The sequence below is a fragment of the Scyliorhinus canicula genome, chromosome 22 (genome assembly GCF_902713615.1).
Source record: "Scyliorhinus canicula chromosome 22, sScyCan1.1, whole genome shotgun sequence".
Lineage (NCBI taxonomy): Eukaryota > Metazoa > Chordata > Chondrichthyes > Carcharhiniformes > Scyliorhinidae > Scyliorhinus > Scyliorhinus canicula.
In genome coordinates this window covers 19,830,011-19,850,288 of record NC_052167.1, presented here as the reverse complement: position 1 = coordinate 19,850,288, position 20,278 = coordinate 19,830,011, and the positions used below count along the sequence as shown (strand labels likewise).

Here is a 20,278-nt window from a genome sequence, read left to right as displayed (position 1 = left end):
TTGACTGTGTCATAAATAATCATGGGTGAAGCTTGAGTTAGTGTGGAAATGTCACCCAGATTGTGCGATTGAATTACTGCCTTAACTTGACTGCCTGGCATTTATTGTGACCGGCAGATCACCTGAGGTGTTCTTCACAGTGAATATGAAGCTGGGTTGAAATAGGACAGGTGGTGTGATGCTAATAGGAACCATCGATTGGTATCATAAATTTATAACAGAGAGAGAGAGAGAGGCCGTTCATTCCATTACCCCTGTAGCAGCCAATGTGAATGCATCTAAACGATTTGCAAATTGGATGCACTGCTAACCCACCCCCCCCCCCCTCCCCAGCCACCCCCCACCCCTCTCCCCCCCCCCCCCCCCCTCCCCCACCAGCACCGGCAATATCACCCCGGTGCCGGCAATAACCTGGCATCATTCACGTCAGCCTCTGATCATTTGGATGGGGTGGGGGGGACAAAATCGGAAGCCCATCTGGCATTTGGAAATCTTCAAGCTTCTCAGCAACCCGGGCCTCTGCAGTTTTCCTTTGCCCGCTGCTCTATTCAGACTTTGGGGATGGGGGCTGGATTCTCCGTTTGGGAGACTATGCTCTATGACTCCGGAGTGGGAACGGTGCCGTTTTACGCCCGAGAAAATGAGCAAAAGCTTCACCGCTTGTGAGCTTCACTCTGGTGAGACCACATTTGGAGTATTGTGTGCAGTTCTGGTCACCTCAATATAGGAAGGATGTGGAAGCATTGGAAAGGGTGCAAAGGAGATTTACCAGGATGCTGCCTGGTTTGCAGGATAGGTCTTATGAGGAAAGGTTGAGGGAGCTAGGGCTTTTCTCTTTGGAGCGGAGGAGGATGAGAGGCGACTTAATAGAGGTTTATAAGATGATGAGGGGGATAGATAGAGTGGATGTTCAGAGACTATTTCCTCGGGTGGATGTCGCTTTTACAAGGGGGCATAACTATAAGATTCAGGGTGGGAGATATAGGAGGGATGTCTGAGGTAGGTTCTTTACTCAGAGAGTGGTTAGGGTGTGGAATGGACTGCCTGCTGTGATAGTGGAGTCGGACACTTTAGGAACTTTCAAGCAGTTATTGGATAGGCAGATGGAGCACAGCAGAATGACAGGGAGTGGGATAGCTTGATCTTGGTTTCGGACAATGCTCGGCACAACATTGAGGGCCGAAGGGCCTGTTCTGTGCTGTACTGTTCTATGTTCTATGCTTCTCTATCTGGTGGGGTCCAGCAGGCACGCAGCGGAAAGCCCCTGGTTCTAGCTGCGGATACGGCCTGAGGATTGCCGGGTCCGTGGCCGCGCATGCGCATGGCGCCGGCAGCACGCGGACCCGGCCTGCCAAAAACTGTGCCCCTGTAACCAGCCTCGCCACCCCCAGACCAGCCCGCGCCAAAGTCCCCCCCCCCTGCCCACGGAACAGCTCCCACCCCATTGTGGCTGCGCTGGACTCAGTCCACAGCCGCCTCACCGGGATCCCAAATCAAAATAGCACACGCGTCCCACGCCGTCGGGAACTCGGCCCATCGGGGTCGGAGCATCAGGTGATGTCCTGAGGCCGTCCCAATGACCTGCCGCGTACTCCGAGAGTACACCGTTTTTGAGGTGGGCAGAGTATCACAAAAGCGGCGCCGGCCTCGATTTCGGCGGCAACGGGGATACTCCGGCCGTTGGCCGAACACGATAGTGTTGGAGACCGGAGAACCCGGCCCAGCATGTTTTTGGGGGGGGAGGGGGGTTGGCACCGATTAAATCAAGGTCACGGGCGACAGAAAAAGCCTGCCATGGTCGACGGTACCAGCCGATCCTGCTGAGGAAGGTGGCAGCATCTCTGATGCCCCCTTCTGACCTCTACCGTGCCTTCAATGAATCCAGGAAGACTGATTCTGAGAGCAGGGAACCTTCACAATTCTGGCCGTGAACGCTGCCACGTGACCCCTCGGCCGACAGTGTCGACTCTCAGAACCCACAGGTTATATCATGGCACCGAGGTGTGATTCAAACCCCACTGAGACTGTAGCTGCAACACAAATTTGTCACTATTACTTTTTTATACATGAATTCGAGAGCTGACTATATTGCGGCATCTAAAAACAAGGGGATATTCCCCTCACCTCCAACAAGGCCCAATTGTAACCATACAACTCCACTCTAGGTTGACTCTTAGTTCACACTCGCCTGACCTATTTTCGCCTCATCCTCTCTCCATGTCTTGCCTCAGATATTTGTTGATTGCATTCTAAGCTTTGATCCCTATGTAGCAGAGTGACTGAAGGCCCATACTCTGACCCGCGAGTAAGGCTTTGCTTTAAGACCTTTCAACCTTTAAGAAGTTCCCGTTTCTGGATAATTAGAATTAGAATGGAATTGGGAGTGGTCTTTCATGCGGCCGGTGAGCATAAACCAAGAGGTTCAGGGGAAGCCATCGTCGTGTTTAATTGTTCTGTGTTTGATTACTTGAGTCTGTTCACTATTGATGCTGACTGTGCAGGATTGGTTAAGCCTGGGTGTGGAGTCAGAGAAAAGAAAGCAAAGCTGTAAAAAGAGATGTGAGCATGGAGTAGACATTTTAAAGCACTGAATAGAATCTGTTACACACACAGGCCTAGATTGTCCCTCCCGTCGGGCGTGAGAATTGTCTCGGGTGGGAGATAAAATTTGACGGGCTAGTTAAAGGTCCGTTGACTTTAGGTGGGAATTTCCAGTCCCATGGCAGGCGGAAAGATTCCACCCATAGAAACTAGTGTCATCTTTATATAGATCCAAGCTATAAAATGTATAACAGTAAAGGTAGGTTGGGAGCTAAAAAGTTAAAGGAGGCACTGTCTGGTCTGCATTAAAAGGAGGTACATTGATCAAGGTCTATTGCTTAAATATGCAGCTTGGCTCCACCACAACAGGGCCCCCGTGACACTTCACTGTGTCCATCCTGTTTCACTGCCCTCAAACAAGCCTATTTCATCACATTCCATCCCACACATCAACCACTAGCCCCATGTCTGGCACAGTCAAAGCCCATCTCGGCACGAGCATCAGCCCACACCCTGATGGCCTGCCCCAGCCTTGTAATCGTATAGGAGCTTGGTGGGGACCACACCTGGAGTACTGTGTACCCCAGGAAAGTTCTTTTTGCCCCAGAAGGAGTGCAGCAACATTATACAGGATTGATTCCTGGGCTGACAGGATTATCCATTGAGAAGAGATTGAATAGACTAGACCAGGGGTGGGCAAACTTTTCCGTGCAAGGGCCACATTCAGAAATTCACAATTTTAAAGGGCCGCATAGTATATTAAGTAAAATAATTAATATTTTAAATAGCCAAAATAAAAGGTTTTTAAAGAAAAAAAAGCAATTAATTTTTATTAATTAATATTTTAAAGTAGAAATTTCACATGAAACACATGTTGTGCTGAGTAATTATCACCCTACTCAAGTCAACGTATCTACCCTATACCAGTAACCCAAAAGCCCCCGCCATTAACCTTAAGATAAAAAAAATTTTAAAAATAAAAATTTTTATTTAAAAAATGTTTTTTTTTTAATGACTTGATCTTGGTGGGCCGCATAAAGACCTTTGGTGGGCCGCATTCGGCCCGCGGGCCGTAGTTTGCCCACCCCTGGACTAGACCTTTATTCCCCTGGGGTTTAGACGAATAAGAGCTGATCTTAAACATAAAACTATAAAGGGACTCGACAGGGCAGATGCTGAAAGGATGCTTCCCTTGGTTCGGGTATCTAGTTACGGTCTCGGGAAAAGGGCTTGGCCATTTTGGACTAAGATGAGGAAAGATGTCTTAAAGGGTGGTAAACATTGGAGTTATCTAATGCAGTGGGCTGCAGATGCTCCATCATTGATTAAATTCAACAGATAGCGATAGATTTACAGAAACTAAGGGAACCAAGGGATTTGATGGTTCAGGCAGGTGTTACCAAGGTAAAAGATCAGCCATAATCTTATTGAATGGTAGAGCAGGCTCGAGGGGGCAAACGGCCCTGCCCCTAATTCTCATGTTCAAAACCAACTTTATATTACCTTTATTATTATTGATCTTTATATCTGATTATGTTTTGCTACAGTATTTACACTTACAATTCAGCAATAATAACAATATTTCAATTTTTCGATATATTTTTAATCACTAAAACTTGGTCCACTATATGTTTAGAAATAAGGTCATCTATTAGCTAAGTTGAAACTTTGCGAGGTCAAGGCCCAGATTTGGGTTTGAACTCATGTTCTTGATGTAAGGGGGTGGCACGGTGGCGCAGTGGTCAGCACTGCTGCCTCACGGTGCTGAGGACCCCGGTTCGATCCCGGCCCCGGGTCATTGTCCATGCGGAGTTTGCTCATTCTTCCCGCATCTGTGTGGGGCTCACCCCCAAAACCCAAAGATGTGCAGGGTCGGTGGATTGGCCACGCTAAATTGCCCCTTAATTGGAAAAAATATGAATTGGGTCCTCTAAATTTAGATTTAAAAAACATTCTCGGCTTCAACTCTTCTTTGAAATAATCAACTCATTCAGGGGATTCAGGTCAACACTGAAGGCCTTGGCCGGAATTCTCCGGCCGTTGGGAATCTCTGGTCCCACCGGCAGTGCACCCTCGCTCCCAGGTTTCACGGTGGTGTGGGGAGGCTTCAATGGGAAATCCCATTGACAAGCGGCAGGAAGAGAGAATCCCACCACCAGCGAATGGCGCGCCGCCAACAAACACGCGTCTGGGGGACCGAAGAATCCCGCCCATTTTGTTACAATTTTAAGCGTTTGTCCCAATGTCCCTACTGGTGCACTGCTCTCGACCAACATCGCCAGGAAGAACCTACGCTGAGTATTCACCTCAAGGCTCTTTTCTCTCACTGTGTGATAATCTGCGATTGAATTACAGACTTTAATTACTTATCTGATATCGTTTTAGAGCCTCGGAGTCATTTACAGCACAAATGGAGGCCATTTGGCCCGCATCGAGTCCATGCTAGCTCCCCACAGAGCAATCTAGTCACTCCCACTCCCTTGTCCAATCCCCGGAGCCATGCAGATTTATTTTCCTTCAAGGAAATTTCCGTCTTGGAAATTACTGATTGATTCAGTTTCCTCCCCCCAGTGGGCAGCGCGTTCCACGTCATTACCGCTCGTTACATAAAATGTCCTCACGGTAACCCCGCATCTCCTGCCCAAAATCTTAAATTTGTGTCCCACGTCTTTGTATGATTGACTAAAGGGAAGAGCCTTTCCTTATCTAAGCTTGCTATATGATCTTGTCCACCTCTATCAAATCTCCCCCGCCCCAGTCGTCTTTGTTCCAAGAAGAATAAACCACAGCCTTTCCAGCCCCACATTGTAATTTGTTCCAATATTATTCATTAATGGGGTGTGTGCTTCACTGGCTGGGCCAGCATTTGTTGCCCATCCCTCGTTGCACCTTGGGACAACAGTGCCGGTGAGCCTCATTCTTGAATCGCTGCTGTGCCTGTGGTGTAGGTACAACCACAGTGCTGTTAGGGAGGGAGGTCCAGGATTTTGACCCAGCGACAGTGAAGGAACGGCTGATATACTTCCAAGTCAGGATGGTGAGTGACTTGGAGGGGATCCTCCAGGTGATGGGGCTCCCATGTATCTGCTCCCCTCGTCCCTCTAGACAGTAGAGGTCGTAGGCTTGGAAGGCGCTGCCGAAGGGGCGCTGGTGACTTCCTGCGGTGCATCCTGTAGATGGCCCCATGCCGTGACTCACCAAGGCTCCTGAGGCAGCACCTTAATAAACCACCACGGACCATTCTGGTAAATCTTCCCTGCACCCTCTCAAGGACCCTCACAACCTTCCGTAAGTGTGGTGACCACAACTACACGCAATAATCTAGGGCGCGATTCTCCGCAAATGCGGCGAGTCGTAAAGGCTGCCGTGAAACTGGCCGTGTTTCACGGCAGCCTCCATGCCCCCTCCCGGGACCCGATTCTCCCCCCCCCGTGCGGGGCTAGCAGCGGGGCCCCGTGAAGCACGGCATCGCGGGCTTGGCGACCGTCGCTAAGTCCGCGCGCCAAGCGTCACGCCGGCTGACGCGCACGATGACGTCAGCCGCGCATGCGGGGGTTGGACGGCTCCAACCCACGCATGCGCGGATGACGTCATTGCGCAGACGCGTCAAACCCGCGCATGCGCGGGCCATTGTGCCCCTCAGCTGCCCCACGGACTGATCCTGGAAGAACAAATAGTGCGCGGGTATCGGACCCGCTGCCCGCGATCGGTGCCCACTGATCGCAGGCCCATGCCACCCACGGCCGTGCCAATCGGTGCCATGGTTGTTCGGGGCGGCACTTTGCGGCCATTTTCACAACCGGTGAGAGCAGGTGTGATCACGTTCATGAAAACGGCCGTGAAGGCCTGGGAACTCGGCCCATCGGCCTGGGGAGAATCGCTGTTCGCCGTAAAAAATGGCGAGCAGCGATTCGTGTCGTGGGGCAGCCGTGGGGAGGGCGGGGGGGGGAGAATAGCAGGAGGGCGTGAAAATTGTCGGGAAGGCCCTCCTGCTATTCTCCGACCCGTCGTGGGCAGCGGAGAATCGCGCCCCTAGTTTTGCAAAATCTGGCAATTTGATAATGGCATATGCGATTCCATACACTGGTAAAATTATTATATATTTCTGGAAATATTATTAATACACATCTTTGAGCAGTTCTATGCTACATGCATTATTTACAACGTCATATTGTTTACGGCAAATGTAATTATTCTATTTCCACTTATTTTCTCATTAGTAGAAGGCATATCGCCACCACCTCCGCCTCCAGGCCACTTGTGATGGATAATAAATGCTGCCAGCGATACACGCTGAGAATGTATTGTTTTTAAAGATGTATCAGATGGTTCTCATATTCAGGGAACTGCAAAGAGTGAACACATTTATTTTTATAACTGTGGCACATCATGCCGACACAGATTGATTTCCGTGGCAGAACAGCTTTAAGACTCTCCTTGCCTACCTTCCCAATTTGAAAGGGGAGTTCATTTCTTATCCTATGCTTGTTCAACAATAAATTGCTCTTGTATAATATCGTTAACAAAGTAATGGCCGGAATTCTCCGGCTGTTGGGGTTCTTTTTTCCACCCCCACCCCCCGCGCACGGGTTCCCCCGTGGCGTAGAGTGGCTTCAATGGGAAACGGCACGTTGGCACAATGGTTAGCACTGCTGCCAGGGAATCCGGTTCAATTCCGGCCTCGGACTCCTTGTCTGTGTCGGAGTCTGCACCTTCTCCCCATGTCTGTGTGGGTTTCCTCCGGGTGCTCTGGTTTCCTCCCGCAGCCCAAAGATGTGCAGGTTGGTTGGGGTGATAGGGGTACGGGAAAAGGGTGGGAGAGTGGGCGTGTGTGGGGTGTGCTTTCAGAGGGTCAGTGCAGACTCGATGAGCCGAATGGCCTCCTTCTGCACTGTAGCAATTCTATAGTACTTCTATGGCGGGAAGAGAGAATCCCGCCGCCAGAAAACGGCAGGCCGCTGGCAAACACGTGGCTGGGGATTAGAGAATCCGCCCAATATGTCTCAAGGTGCTTCACAGGATTTATTTTTAATTTAAAGTACCCAATTTCTTTTTCTAATTAAGGGACGATTTAGCGTGGCCAATCCACCTACGCTACACATCTTTGGGTTTGTGGGAGTGAGGCATGAATTGGGATGGGGATAGAGGGATACGGACCCCGGAAGCGTAAAAGGTTTTAGGTTAGGCGGGCGGCCTGGTTGACGCAGGCTTGGAGGGCCGAAGCGCCTGTTTCTGTGCTGTACTTTTCTTTGTTCATTGTTCTTTGAGACCCACACAAACACGGGGAGAGTGTGCAAACTCCACACGGACAGTGACCTGGGGCCGGGAACGAACCCGGGTCCTCGGCGCCGCGAGGCAGCAGAGCTAACCACTGCGTCACCGCGCCGCCCTGCTTCACAGGATATTGGACGTACTGAGCCTCATAAGGAGACATCAGGACAGCTTTGTCAAAGTGATGTGTTCCGTGGAGTGTCTTAAAGAAGGACAGTAAGAAGTCTTACAACACCAGGTTAAAGTCCAATAGGTTGGATTCAAACACGAGCTTTCGGAGCGCAGCTCCTTCCTCAGGTGAATGGCGAACAACCTCGCCATTCACCTGAGGAAGGAGCTGCGCTCCGAAAGCTCGTGTTTGAATCAAACCTGTTGGACTTTAACCTGGTGTTGTAAGACTTCTTACTGTGCTCACCCCAGTCCAACGCCGGCATCTCCACATTAAAGAAGGATAGTGATGTCGAACGGCAGAGACGTTTAGGGAGGGAGTCCAGAGCGTAGGGCCTCGGCAGCTGAATCCACGGCAACCAACGTGGAGTCAACATCGGGGATTGCACGAGAGGCAAGAACTGGAGGCATGCAAAGGTCTCAGAAGCTGGGGACGGTTACAGGGATAGGGTTGAGTCAGATCATGGAGGTGTTTGGAAAGGAGGATGTGAATTTTTAAATCCTAAAATGTTCCGGCTCCCACTCCCAGAAAATCCCCCAGCCTTTCCATACTCTCATTCTCACACTGCCCTCCTCAAGGGCAATTAGATTTGGGCAATAAATGCTGTGCTGCCCAGCGATGCCTTGTGAAGGAATACATTTAAAATAAAAAGAATTGAAATGTTTTATTCCGTCGGAACAAAACACACTCCAGTTCCAACCAGGAAGATGCACCTGATAATTAAACATCTTCATCGGAACATTAGTGGCAGTAATTGACTTTATCCCAACGCTGACAGAAATCAAATTATGTAAAATTACTGTCAACATCATTTCGAAGGGGAACAGGCAGCAAGATTCTTACAACTTAGGCTCACAGTCTTTCCGAGGAATGGAAAGCGGTTGCTAAATGAGAGCGAAACGTTTGCTCCGTGGCTGAGTTACCTGTCCGTGAGGGGTTGGTAGCGGCTTGCTCTGGAATTCCTGTTTTCCGCTCTCCAGTCCTCCTGTCGATGCCAGCTCCCTAAAAACACAAATCCAATTACTGACAAAGCCACACCACTCTCTCATGACAAGAGGCGGGACACGCGGATTCTTCCACCATCAGTCGGTGCACTTAATTCCACACAAGGCATTTCGAAAAGCGACATAGGATTTTCACTTCGGAAAATAATTAGGCGTTCAGTGCATTCCATCTTGGGAAGGCAACAGTCCCATTCCCCCCCCCCCCCCCCCCCCCGAGTCATCGCGTGTCACTATACCTTGAAAATGGCTTTCATCCACCCAGAAAGCGTTAGCGCCCAGTTCCTCACCCAGTTGAGCTATGCAGTCGCAAAAGTAACACTAAAAATAGCACAACCTCTTTATCCCGGAGAATAATACGGTTAATCTCCCTTCATTAGTCAGCAGGAGAGAGGCTAATAATCTGTCTTTTTAAGCTACTGGCTTGATACTTCTTACCAGGGGCTAGATCAACAGCTGAACACAGAGACAGCAGACATCTGAGATTGTGTTTGAGGCTGGAACATGCCCAAGAAGTTCGGAAATGTCACAGAACAATGATAGCAAAACGCTTCCACTTTATTAATACTCTCTGAACTTTGTGAATGTCAAGCTTTGAGCAAACTCCCAGATGCCTGGGAGTAGAATCATAGAATCTATGGCACTGGAGACAGACCCTTTGGCCCAAACTGGTCCATACTAGCCAAAACACCCATCTAAGCTAATTCCATTTGCCTGCATTTGGGCCATATCCCTCTAGACCTTTACTATCCATGTATCTGTCCAAATGCATAGAATTGTAGCAGAGTATGTAATAGATAGTGGCTCTTTCTATCATTAATTATTTCTCTTCAGTTTAGGCAGCAAAAAGCCTTATCGTTGAGCATGCATTGAGAGAAACAAGGGTTGGACTGATGGCATCACGCAAGACTGACAGTTGATGAGAAATTAGTTTCTCTCAGTTAGACCACAGGTTGAGGCAACTCCAGTTGCCTTCAATAGTCTGGACAAAAAAATAGCATTCCCTTGCCTGATTATATTCCAGTCACTCCGACTGGAGATTCCCACATGTATCTGCCTGCTGAACACAGGATCCGGATCAAGGTCAGGCCCAGTTGTGAGATCCCATTCCTGGATCAACCAACCTGCTGACACTCACTCCTCAGACGCACACGTGAAGATTTCCCATTTGGCCGAGGTACCTGAAAATGGTTCGGTTCCAATTGGGTTCCAATTCGGCAGAAACGAATGCAAGAATTTGCATTTATCATAGATTATCATAGATTATCATAGAATTTACAGTGCAGAAGAAGGCCATTCGGCCCATCGAGTCTGCAGCGGCTCTTGAAAAGAGCACCCTACCCAAGGTCAACACCTCCACCCATCCCCATAACCCAGTAACCCCACCCAACACTAAAGGCAATTTTGGACATTAAGGGCAATTTAGCATGGCCAATCCACCTAACCTGCACATCTTTGGACTGTGGGAGGAAACCGGAGCACCCGGAGGAAACCCACGCAGACACGGGGAGGATGTGCAGACTCCGCACAGACAGTGACCCAAGCCGGAATCGGACCTGGGACCCTGGAGCTGTGAAGCAATTGTGCTAACCACTATGCTACCGTGCTGCCCTTTATGATCCCAGGATGATCTTCACAGCCAATGTCGTACCTGTGAAGTGTAATCGCTGTTGTGAGACAGCAAGCTCACTAAACAACTCTACTTATAACGGAGACCTGACACACTAATCTTGTGTTCAATGTGGAAAGAACAACAAAATGCCCCTAACAATCAATGGAGATCAGTGCCTCCAGTCACTTAATCTCTGTCTGAGCTTCTGAGCGCTAAATTTAATTGCACTTTACAAATCTTAATTTCAGCTCTACAGCTGAAAACAATGTCTCCACCATGATTGACCATTGCCGCAGTTACACAGTCACTCTCCCGTCAAGACCATGACCCTCAACAAACTCTGAACCTTGTCAAAAAACATCGCAATCCCCAGGGCATTAGGAATAATAAACAAGCTGCTTTGCTGGTTTTTAGCCATCTGCTCACAATATTCAGTCAACGAGTTCCTGACTCAGTAACTGTGCAGAACTAACAGCTTTACAGCCGCACTGTACTGCAACTGATTTGTTTCACCGCCTATCCCCCTAAGCATTGTTGGTCTATGAATTTTGTACGTGATATTTTGGTTCATTGTATTCCTCTCTCACCAATTAACTGGGGTGTCGGGGAGGGGGGGGGGGGGTGTAGGGACGTGCGGGAGCTGCCCATTTTAACGTTAAGCTGACTCTCACTCCTCCTGACACACAGGAAGCAGATCTGAAATGCTGCCCGTTTGATTGTCATCTCGTTCCCCCGTTTGCTTTTTGAGAGGCCTTGTCCATGGCCTGGCTTGTGGGACCTACCTGATTGGAGCCAGGAGGCCAATTTTTAAAATTAAAAAAAAATAAATTTCGAGTAGCCCATTATTTTTTTCCAATTAAGGGGCAGTTTAGCGTGGCCAATCCACCTGCCCTGCACGCCTTTGGGTTGTGGGGGTGAGACCCACGCAGACACGGGGTGAATGTGTAAACTCCACACGGACAGTGACCCGTAGCCAGGATCGAACCCAGGTCCTCGGCGCCGTTAAGGAGGAGTGCTAACCACTGCGCCACCTTGTCACCCCAACATGCTGAATTTTAACCCTCAGCTACACACCATTATCCCTGCGTGGGCAGAGGGTAGGGTTAAAATCAGGACCGATGTAGCTGAATTATTTCCATTCCTTCATCTATCAGACGGTTTGTATTACAGTTTTGGGGCTGGTTTAGCTCGGCGACTGGACAACTCGCCAACAGCGTGGGTTCAATTCCCGCACCGGCTGAGGTCGCTCATCAAGGCCCCCATCTTCTCAACCTTGCCCCTCGCCTGAGGTGTGGTGACCCTCAGGTTAAATCACCACCAGTCAGCTCTTCCCCCTCAAAGGGGAAAGCAGCCCATGGTCATTTGGGACTATGGATACTTTACTGGCTCCGGCCAAATGCAACTTTGGCTTCAGCTGGCATTTCGGTAAGACCTTTCCATATCCTAACATACATCGCAGTCAGGGAAATATTTTAGGAAAATGGGACACCATTTTGTCAGCAAACACGATTTGTGCACTGCAGGAAGGCCCACAAAGGCAAATCAGATGAATGAATTGGATCAGATATAACCTCCTGAATGGACGAACACTTAAATTGCCAAGGTTATAGATCAAGTGTTGATAAATGGGATTAGTATAGATTGGCATGTGATGGTCAGTATAGACATGGTGGGCCGAAGGGCCTGTTTCTGTGCTGTGTGACTCTCTCAATGACTTAAGTCACACTACCAATGAAAAGGCGGTGGTAAAACCCTCGACCAAAAGACATCTGACCACGATCAGGAAGAGAAAGTTGGAATTTCTTGGTCAGGGAATAAGAGATCATGATTTAGAAAGTCAGGTGCTCAAGGGAAAGATCGACGGTAAAAGAGATTGAGGTAGGCAAAGACCAGAGCCTCATAAATTGGACGAATGCACCAATGGTCTGCACCTCCAGAGCCTACGCCCTCTCAAGGGATGGAGGGGATGTGCGAGATCGAGGCACTTTCATGCAGGGACATCGCGTTTTAAATTATGAAGTGGACAAAAGGGACATTTCAATCAACACTATGGTCAACATATGGGAAAGCAAAAATGGCAAATTCAAGAAACTAGAGAGCTTGGACTTGGCTGTAGAATGAAAAATGGTGGCAGGAATGGGGCAGGCCACGTCCTAAACCATATCAGGGATTCTTGGTATCGAGCTGGAGCCTTCTCCGCCGGTGGCCATTTTCAGGGTTTTGCACTCGCTGGAGCTGCAGACGGGGGTGGAGGCGGATTTCCGCGCCATTGCCGCGTTGATAGCCCGAAGGCGAGTTCTGCTGGGGCGGAGTTCTCTCACTCCATCCAGTGGGTGGGAGATCTAATGGAGTTCCTATACCCACAGAAGGTCAAGTACGCCATGAGGGGCAGCACGGTGGCCTAGTGGTTAGCACAACCGCCTCACGGCGCTGAGGTCCCAGGTTCGATCCCGGCTCTGGGTCACTGTCCGTGTGGAGTTTGCACATTCTCCCCGTGTCTGCGTGGGTTTCGCCCCCACAACCCAAAAATGTGCAGAGTAGGTGGATTGGCCACGCTAAATTGCCCCCTTAATTGGAAAAAAATAATTGGCTAATCTAAATTTTTTTTAAAAAAGGTACGCCATGAGAGGGTCGGTAGAAGGGCTCAATCGAGATGGCAGCCGATTATTTCCTTTTTGAGTGAGCTGATCGCCGGCAGCGTCATTCGTCTCTGTTTAGTTGGGGGGGGGGGGGGGGGGGGGGGGGTTATGAGGTTAATTTTTGAAGGCGATATTCATGTACTGTTGTATTCGTTTTATTTTGTAATAATGAAAAGTTATTTCTTGCAATAAAAATATATTTTTTATAAAAGATTATTTTTCTTTCTCTTTAATGGTGCTAAGATTTCTGTTCGCCTTTATCGCTTTTTGCCTGCCGCTAGTTATCAAGGGGTGTGTGACTAGATTGCTCGGGCTGATGATGTAAAACGTAGAACAGTACAGCACAGTACAGGCCCGATGTTTTGCCGACCATTTATCCTGAACTAAGATCAACCTAATCTATACCCCTTCAATTTACTGCTGTCCATGTGCCTGTCTAAGAGTCACTTAAATGTCTCTAATGACTCTGACTCCACCACCTCTGCTGGCTGTGCATTCCACACACCCACCACTCTCTGTGTAAAGAACCTACCTCTGACATCTCCCCTATACCTTCCTCCAATCACCTTAAAATTATGTCTCCTCGCGACAGCCATTTCCACCCTGGGGAAAAGTCTCTGGCTATCCACTCTATCCATGCCTCTCATCACCTTGTACACCTCTATCAAGTCACCTCTCTGCCTTCTTCGCTCCAGTGAGAAAAACCCTAGCTCCCTCAACCTTTCTTCATAAGACATGCCCTCCAGTCCAGGCAACATCCTAGTAAATCTCCTCTATACCCTCTCCAAAGCATCCACATCCTTCCGATAATGAGGCAACCAGAACTGGACACAATATTCCAAGTGTGGTCTAACGTTGGTGTGGGAATGGAGTCACATATAGATCAGGCCGGGTGAGGACATCAGACTTCCTACTCGAAATGACATCAATGAACCGGTTTGGTTTTTACAACAGCTTCATGTTCATTTGTTCCTGAAGGCAGCTACTTATTTTCAAAAGCAAATCACCAAACAGTCATGGAGAGATTATGAAACAACATTATCTTGACGACTAGTCCAGTGACATCACCCAATATGGTGGAAAAAGTATGATATGATCAAACCAGGGCTGAGCTGTTGAGGTCAGATAGCTTCGAGTTTATCTTCTCACTTATCGAACAGTCATCACTGTTGCATTGAAACAGAGGGCTGGATTCTCCGCTGTCGGCATTCCCCTTTGTGCCGGCAGTGCACCCATGCCCGGGGATTTCCCGACGGCATGAGGCTGTTCACAATGGGAAATCCCATTGGAGCGGCTGGAAGGATGGAGAATCCCGCTGCCGATGGGGGCACGCCGCACCAGGGACGGAGAATCCCGCCCAGAATATTTACCCAGTTTGAGCTGCATTCTATGAAGACAGTAATGATCAAGACTGGCCTTGCAAAAGGACAATATGGCAACTACCTTGGCCAGTGGAGGGCCAGGGTGACATCTGGGAATCCTTGAAAAAATGGTTAAAGTATCGTGGATGCTGAAATCTATTTTTCTTAACACAGATCATAAGCAACAGTTTGAGTAGTAAGTGGTTCTGGAATCAGATTGAGCGAAACCATTCTCGTTCCTCAGCTCTCCTGCCCCAAAAAAGGGGCATCACGACTGCACAGTGGTTAGCACAGTTGCTTCACAGCGCCAGGGTCCCAGGTTCGATTCCCGGCTTGGGTCACTGTGTGGAGTCTACACGTTCTCCCCGTGTCTGCGTGGGTTTCCTCCGGTTTCCTCCCACAAGTCCCAAAGATGTGCAGCTTAGGTGGTTTGGCCACGATAAATTGCCCTTAGTGCCCAAAAAGATTAGGTTATGGGATACGGGGACAGGGTGGAAGTGTGGGCTTAAGTGGGGTGCTCTTTCCAAGGGCCGGTGCAGACTCGATGGGCTGAATGGCCTCCTTCTGTACTGTACATTCTATGAAAAACACTTCAGCAGAGATGGCCAAGAGCAAGCTGCTAGTTTGCTGGATTGTCAACCGCGGGCGGAACAATCGGCATTCCCAAGGGGAATGTGGATCACCATGATCAAGGGAATTACTGGTGCCTGGAAGTGGATTTGGTGCGAGGCGGGAGCTGTGTGTGACCACCGCGGGCGCAGCACAGAGTGGGCTGGCCGTCTCGCCGAGGAGAGCGGAGGAGGGTTGAGTGCAACGCCTCGATCCACCGGGTCACCCAGGACATGCCAAGGCTGGTAATGGGCACCGGGTCGCCCAGGACATGCCAAGGCTGGTAATGGGCACCGGGTCGCCCAGGACATGCCAAGGCTGGTAATGGGCACCGGGTCGCCCAGGACATGCCAAGGCTGGTAATGGTCACCGGGTCGCCCAGGACATGCCAAGGCTGGTAATGGGCACCGGGTCGCCCAGGACATGCCAAGGCTGGTAATGGGCACCGGGTTGCCCAGGACATGCCAAGGCTTGTAATGGGCACCGGGTCGCCCAGGACATGCCAAGGCTGGTAATGGGCACCGGGTGAGGCCAGGAAGATTCCAAACAAACCAACGAACATTTAAAATTAACAAAATAAGCCCCTGTGTTTAACGCCCAGACTTTTACTGAAACTTGTTGAAGTGGGTTTCCTCCGGGTGCTCCGGTTTCCTCCCACAGTCCAAAAATGTGCAGGTTAGGTGGATTGGCTGTGATAAATTGTCCAAAAAGGTTAGGTGGGGTTACTGGGATAAGGGTGGAGGTGTGGTCTTAAGTAGGGAGCTCTTTCCAAGAGCCGGTGCAGACTCAATGGGCCAAATGGCCTCCTTCTTCACTGTAAATTCTATGATTCTATGTTTCTGTGAGAGGGGAGTATTTTTGAAAGGGTAATTGGGAGCAAGTTGCTCTGTTTATTGTTAGTTGTTGGATGCAATCTGCCTAGCGCTTGCCTACCTATTGCTACGTTCATTGAGGCAAGAGGTTTTGGATGTCTAAAAGTGTTTTTTTCTCACTGAAACTCATACATCTGTAAGAAAGGGTGGCATTACACAAGTTCGTCCAGGGCGCCAGTTTCTCTAGATCCAGCCTTGATAATGAAATTTGAATGTAGTATATGTAAATGTAATTTTATTGTTTTTAAAGAGCAGAGTAAATTCAATTTGTAACTTGAAATGAATGCACACAACGGCTCTGGTTACCAAGGGTTATGGTTTTACCCAACATTAGCTTCATATTATATCTGGGCAGGCTGGAACATGCCCGGGGTGACTAGCAGCACACACACACACACCCCTACACTGCGTCTGCAGGAACCTGAGTAAACTAGAGCACGCAATATTCAGCTCCAACCGCAGCATTTTGTTCACTCCCACAGTCCGGGCAAACTGATACGGCTGGATGCTCCGTTCCTCGGAGAGGTGGGGTCCTCTCCCCCCCCCCGCTTGGGGGCAGCAGGGTAGCATGGTGGTTAGCATAAATGCTTCACAGCTCCAGGGTCCCAGGTTCGATTCCCAGCTGGGTCACTGTCTGTACGGAGTCTGCACGTCCTCCCCCTGTGTGCGTGGGTTTCCTCCGGGTGCTCCGGTTTCCTCCCACAGTCCAAAGATGTGTGGGTTAGGTGGATTGGCCATGATAAATTGCCTGTAGTGTCCTAAAAAAAGTAAGGTTAAGGGGGGGTTGTTGGGTTACGGGTATAGGGTGGATACGTGGGTTTGAGTAGGGTGATCATGGCTCGGCACAACATTGAGGGCCGAAGGGCCTGTTCTGTGCTGTACTGTTCTATGTTCTATGTTCTATGTTCCTGTGTCTGCCGAGCTATTTAACTGGTGACTGCTTGGGCAAGACTCGCCGGTTCCTCCAGTCTTGTGTTTCGCAGCAGCACGCCGTTCGCTGGCGGTGGGATCCTCTCTCCCCCCCCACCCCCGACCCCGCTTGTCACTGGGGCTTCCCATTGAAGCCATCCCCATGCCGCCAGCGGGAAAAGAAAATCTCAACTTCCGTAAAATTCCGCCTGAGGGTTTTGTACCATCGGCTGCGTCTCATCATTTGGAGATTTAAAGTGAGCAGGCTTCAGAGCAGGGTAGACTGTTTCTGGGAAAGGAGGGACTTGATGGGCCAAATGGCTTTTATTCGTCCCGTATCTACGTTTTTTAATGTAGGGATAATTACAGGCTATTGGTGCACTGCTAAATTAACATATAAATAATGGGCGCGATCTATCTGCCTCCTCGCCCCCGAACCGGTGACGCGACAAGGTCGCCAAATCCCGCAAGAGGTCTCTCGCGAGATTTACGACTCTCGTTACAGCTCACGGGATCGAACACGATCTCACGATCTGGATCTCGCGCTCAATGGGCGGGATCCAGATTTACAAATTCAAGCGACTGGTTAATCTCACTTGAATATATCTACGCAGGATGTACCCAAGGCGCGGGGGTCGTATCGCCTCTCCTCGGAGACCCCGCCGTGGCGACGTCTAGCTCTGGTTTTCACAAACGTGGACCAGGAGTAAAGTCACCCGGGGGCCACCCCAGCAATCGGAGGCCCCCTGGGTGGTCGGGCTCTGAGCAGGCTGGTACCCTGGCACTCCCAATGCCTTCCGGGTACCTTGGTACAGCCCCCTTAGTGAGGCACCAAACAACGTAACAGAAGGTCTGGCTGTATCTGTGGGGCTAGAAACAGAGTTAACGTTTCGAGTCCTCACGATCCTTCATGATTCAGGGCGCGAGGAGGTCGATAGGTCGCGCCCATTATTTATAGCAGTGCACCAATAGCCTGTAATTATCCCTGCATTAAAAAAACGTAGATGCGGGATGAATAAAAGCCATTTGGCCCATCAAGTCCCTCCTTTCCCAGAGACAGTCTACCCTGCTCTGAAGCCTGCTCACATTTAAATCTCCAAATGATGAGATGCAGCCGATGGTACAAAACCCTCGGGCGGAATTTTCCTGGAAATGTGATTTTCTTTTCCCGCTGGCGGCGGGGTGGATTCAACGGGAAACCCCAGTGACAAATGGGGGGGGGAGCAAATCCCACCGCCAGCGAACGGCTAAAGAGAGGGAGAAATGTGATGAATTGTGCACTATTTAAGAAGGGGTGGAGTAGGTGAAGCAAAGTAGAAGGTATGGGGTAGGTGGGAGCTCTGGTCAGGTTAGACAAAGATGTAATGGGTACAAGACAGAGGGAGTGTTAATGGTAGTGTTAAAGACTAAAGAAGGTGTTGCTTGTGGCGTAAAGGTGAGATCACAGAATGTGTTCCATTTATGCCACTATCAGAACGTTCTTTAGTGTGGGAAAGCATCGAATGACATCTGCCTTTAGACAAGGCTGCCCTTAATTGTTAAATTTTTCAATTTCTTACTTGGCTACTTGCTGGAAGTGCAAGATGAAATTGTCACAGCAATGAAAACTGAGTGATGTGGGCAAATAACCCTGCATTACTGCAGCCAATCAGATTGAAGGATTGTGAAATTAATCGCAAGCTGTCAATTACAGTAGGTGACTTCGACGTCAGATGAGAAATAAAGAGGTGGGGCGAAAGGCTGCATTAAGTCAGAGAAAAGAGTCACGAAAGAAAAGTGAGAAAACTTCACGTTTTATTCTGACCCCAAAATGATGTTGTGACTTTAATGGAGATAAAAGCAGGCCAGGCACAACATTGCACGCAACCCTGTCAGCCTTCCCCCAGGCTGGTTAGATTGAAATTGCTCTGAAGTCAATTGTAAATTTAATCTCCTACGACAATGAAGGCTTTGCAGCAAGCTATAACAGCATAACGCAAAAGGACTTTTGGAGCCGACTTCTCCCGTGCCCCAGCCGATGGGATAAATGATGGATGTGGGGGAACGGTGGGAGGCCCAAAGATTGGTTTTACAATGGGGTAAATATACAGCAGGATCTTCCGATGCTGCCCCCATGGCGGATCCGCAATCTCATTGGAGGCCGGCATGAAACCGGCTTGCCACCTGCTAATGGGATGCAGGTGTCTCTTCTCCCCCCCCCTCCCCTCCCACGCCAGATTCTCCGCGCTACCAGCGAGAAAGCATGCCACTCCATGACACGACTGGACCAACGCAATGTGCAGAACACTTCCCTGAAGAAGGCCTGGGGTTGCCTCTAGACTTTGAGGTGAAGGCCACCAGCAAACCTGGCACGCCATAGCTTAGTATCATCCAGCTTCAGCATCATCGAGGAGGTCCACCTTCCAGCCTCGGAGTGCCCCTGGAGATCCATCTTCTCCCTTCAATGGTGGGTAAGTGTTGCCGGGCACTTTTTCAACACGGCACCCAGGTATGGTGGCTGGAACGTGAGCCATCACGCCCACGCCACCTCAGAAAATGGCACAAAACGCCCGGGTGCGGAATTAATTCTGTCAGGGCCGGAAGTTATGACCTGGTTTCCCGTTGGCCTCCACAGGGGCAAACATGCCCTGTCTCCCCCCCCCCCCCCCCCCCCCCCTCAGGACACTTAGACCCAGAGAGGAGAATTCCAAGCTGGAAGTGATGTCGCAAGGAGCCAGGTAATTATATTCCTGTGCTACTCAAGTGTAAACATCAGACAAATGAACACATGTGAACAGACTCACTAATCACTAATCTTCTAAACTTTCAGAAGCAGAATTGTGGCCTGGTTCACCCTCTGAAATGAGCTCCTCTGATTCATGCAATGATTGCCTATATGTTCCTCAGCCTTCAGAATACTAACCTTGTCAAGTTAGATTATCATTCAGAATAAGACACACAATCAGAGTGAAGAATGTAGCTCTCTCTCCCAGGATTCTGGTTTAATCAAACTGAAACAGTCAGAAACAGTTTAAAGGTCACATCGGAAAGAAAATAGTTCAGCAATTGCGATGGTCGTGATCGGGTGTAAAAGACGAGGGAAGGCCAATGTTATTGTTGCATTTAAAAACAGTCTGTCATTGAGACTGCCGAAGCAGTCGCCACCTCACCATGACCGTCTCTCCCCCCCCCCCCCCCCCCCCCCCCGCCACCCCCAGTAATTTAAATGCTCCCTGTGTCTCATCATTCTCGTTGGGCAAAGACGATAATTGCATTTGTCCTTGCTCCATGTTAACGGCCTTGTCAAAGACGACA

General features: G+C 49.5%; 1 protein-coding gene across 2 annotated transcripts in view; it reads right to left on the bottom strand.

Annotated features, from left to right (window-relative positions):
* The window catches only part of ptpn20 (protein tyrosine phosphatase non-receptor type 20), a 364,145-nt gene that overhangs the window by 219,911 nt on the left and 123,956 nt on the right, over positions 1 to 20,278 (bottom strand). The window contains exons 1-2 of one of the 2 annotated variants that reach the window (XM_038782831.1): positions 9,222 to 9,325; positions 8,905 to 8,983 (exon numbers count right to left, since the gene is read on the bottom strand). Coding sequence is in view for 1 of the 2 variants with exons in the window: in XM_038782830.1 (XP_038638758.1) it covers positions 8,905 to 8,983 (79 nt within the window). In the remaining variant the exon portion in view is untranslated. Of the gene's footprint in view, positions 1 to 8,904; positions 8,984 to 9,221; positions 9,326 to 20,278 lie in introns of those variants that run through there. The other variant, XM_038782830.1, reaches the window with a different exon arrangement.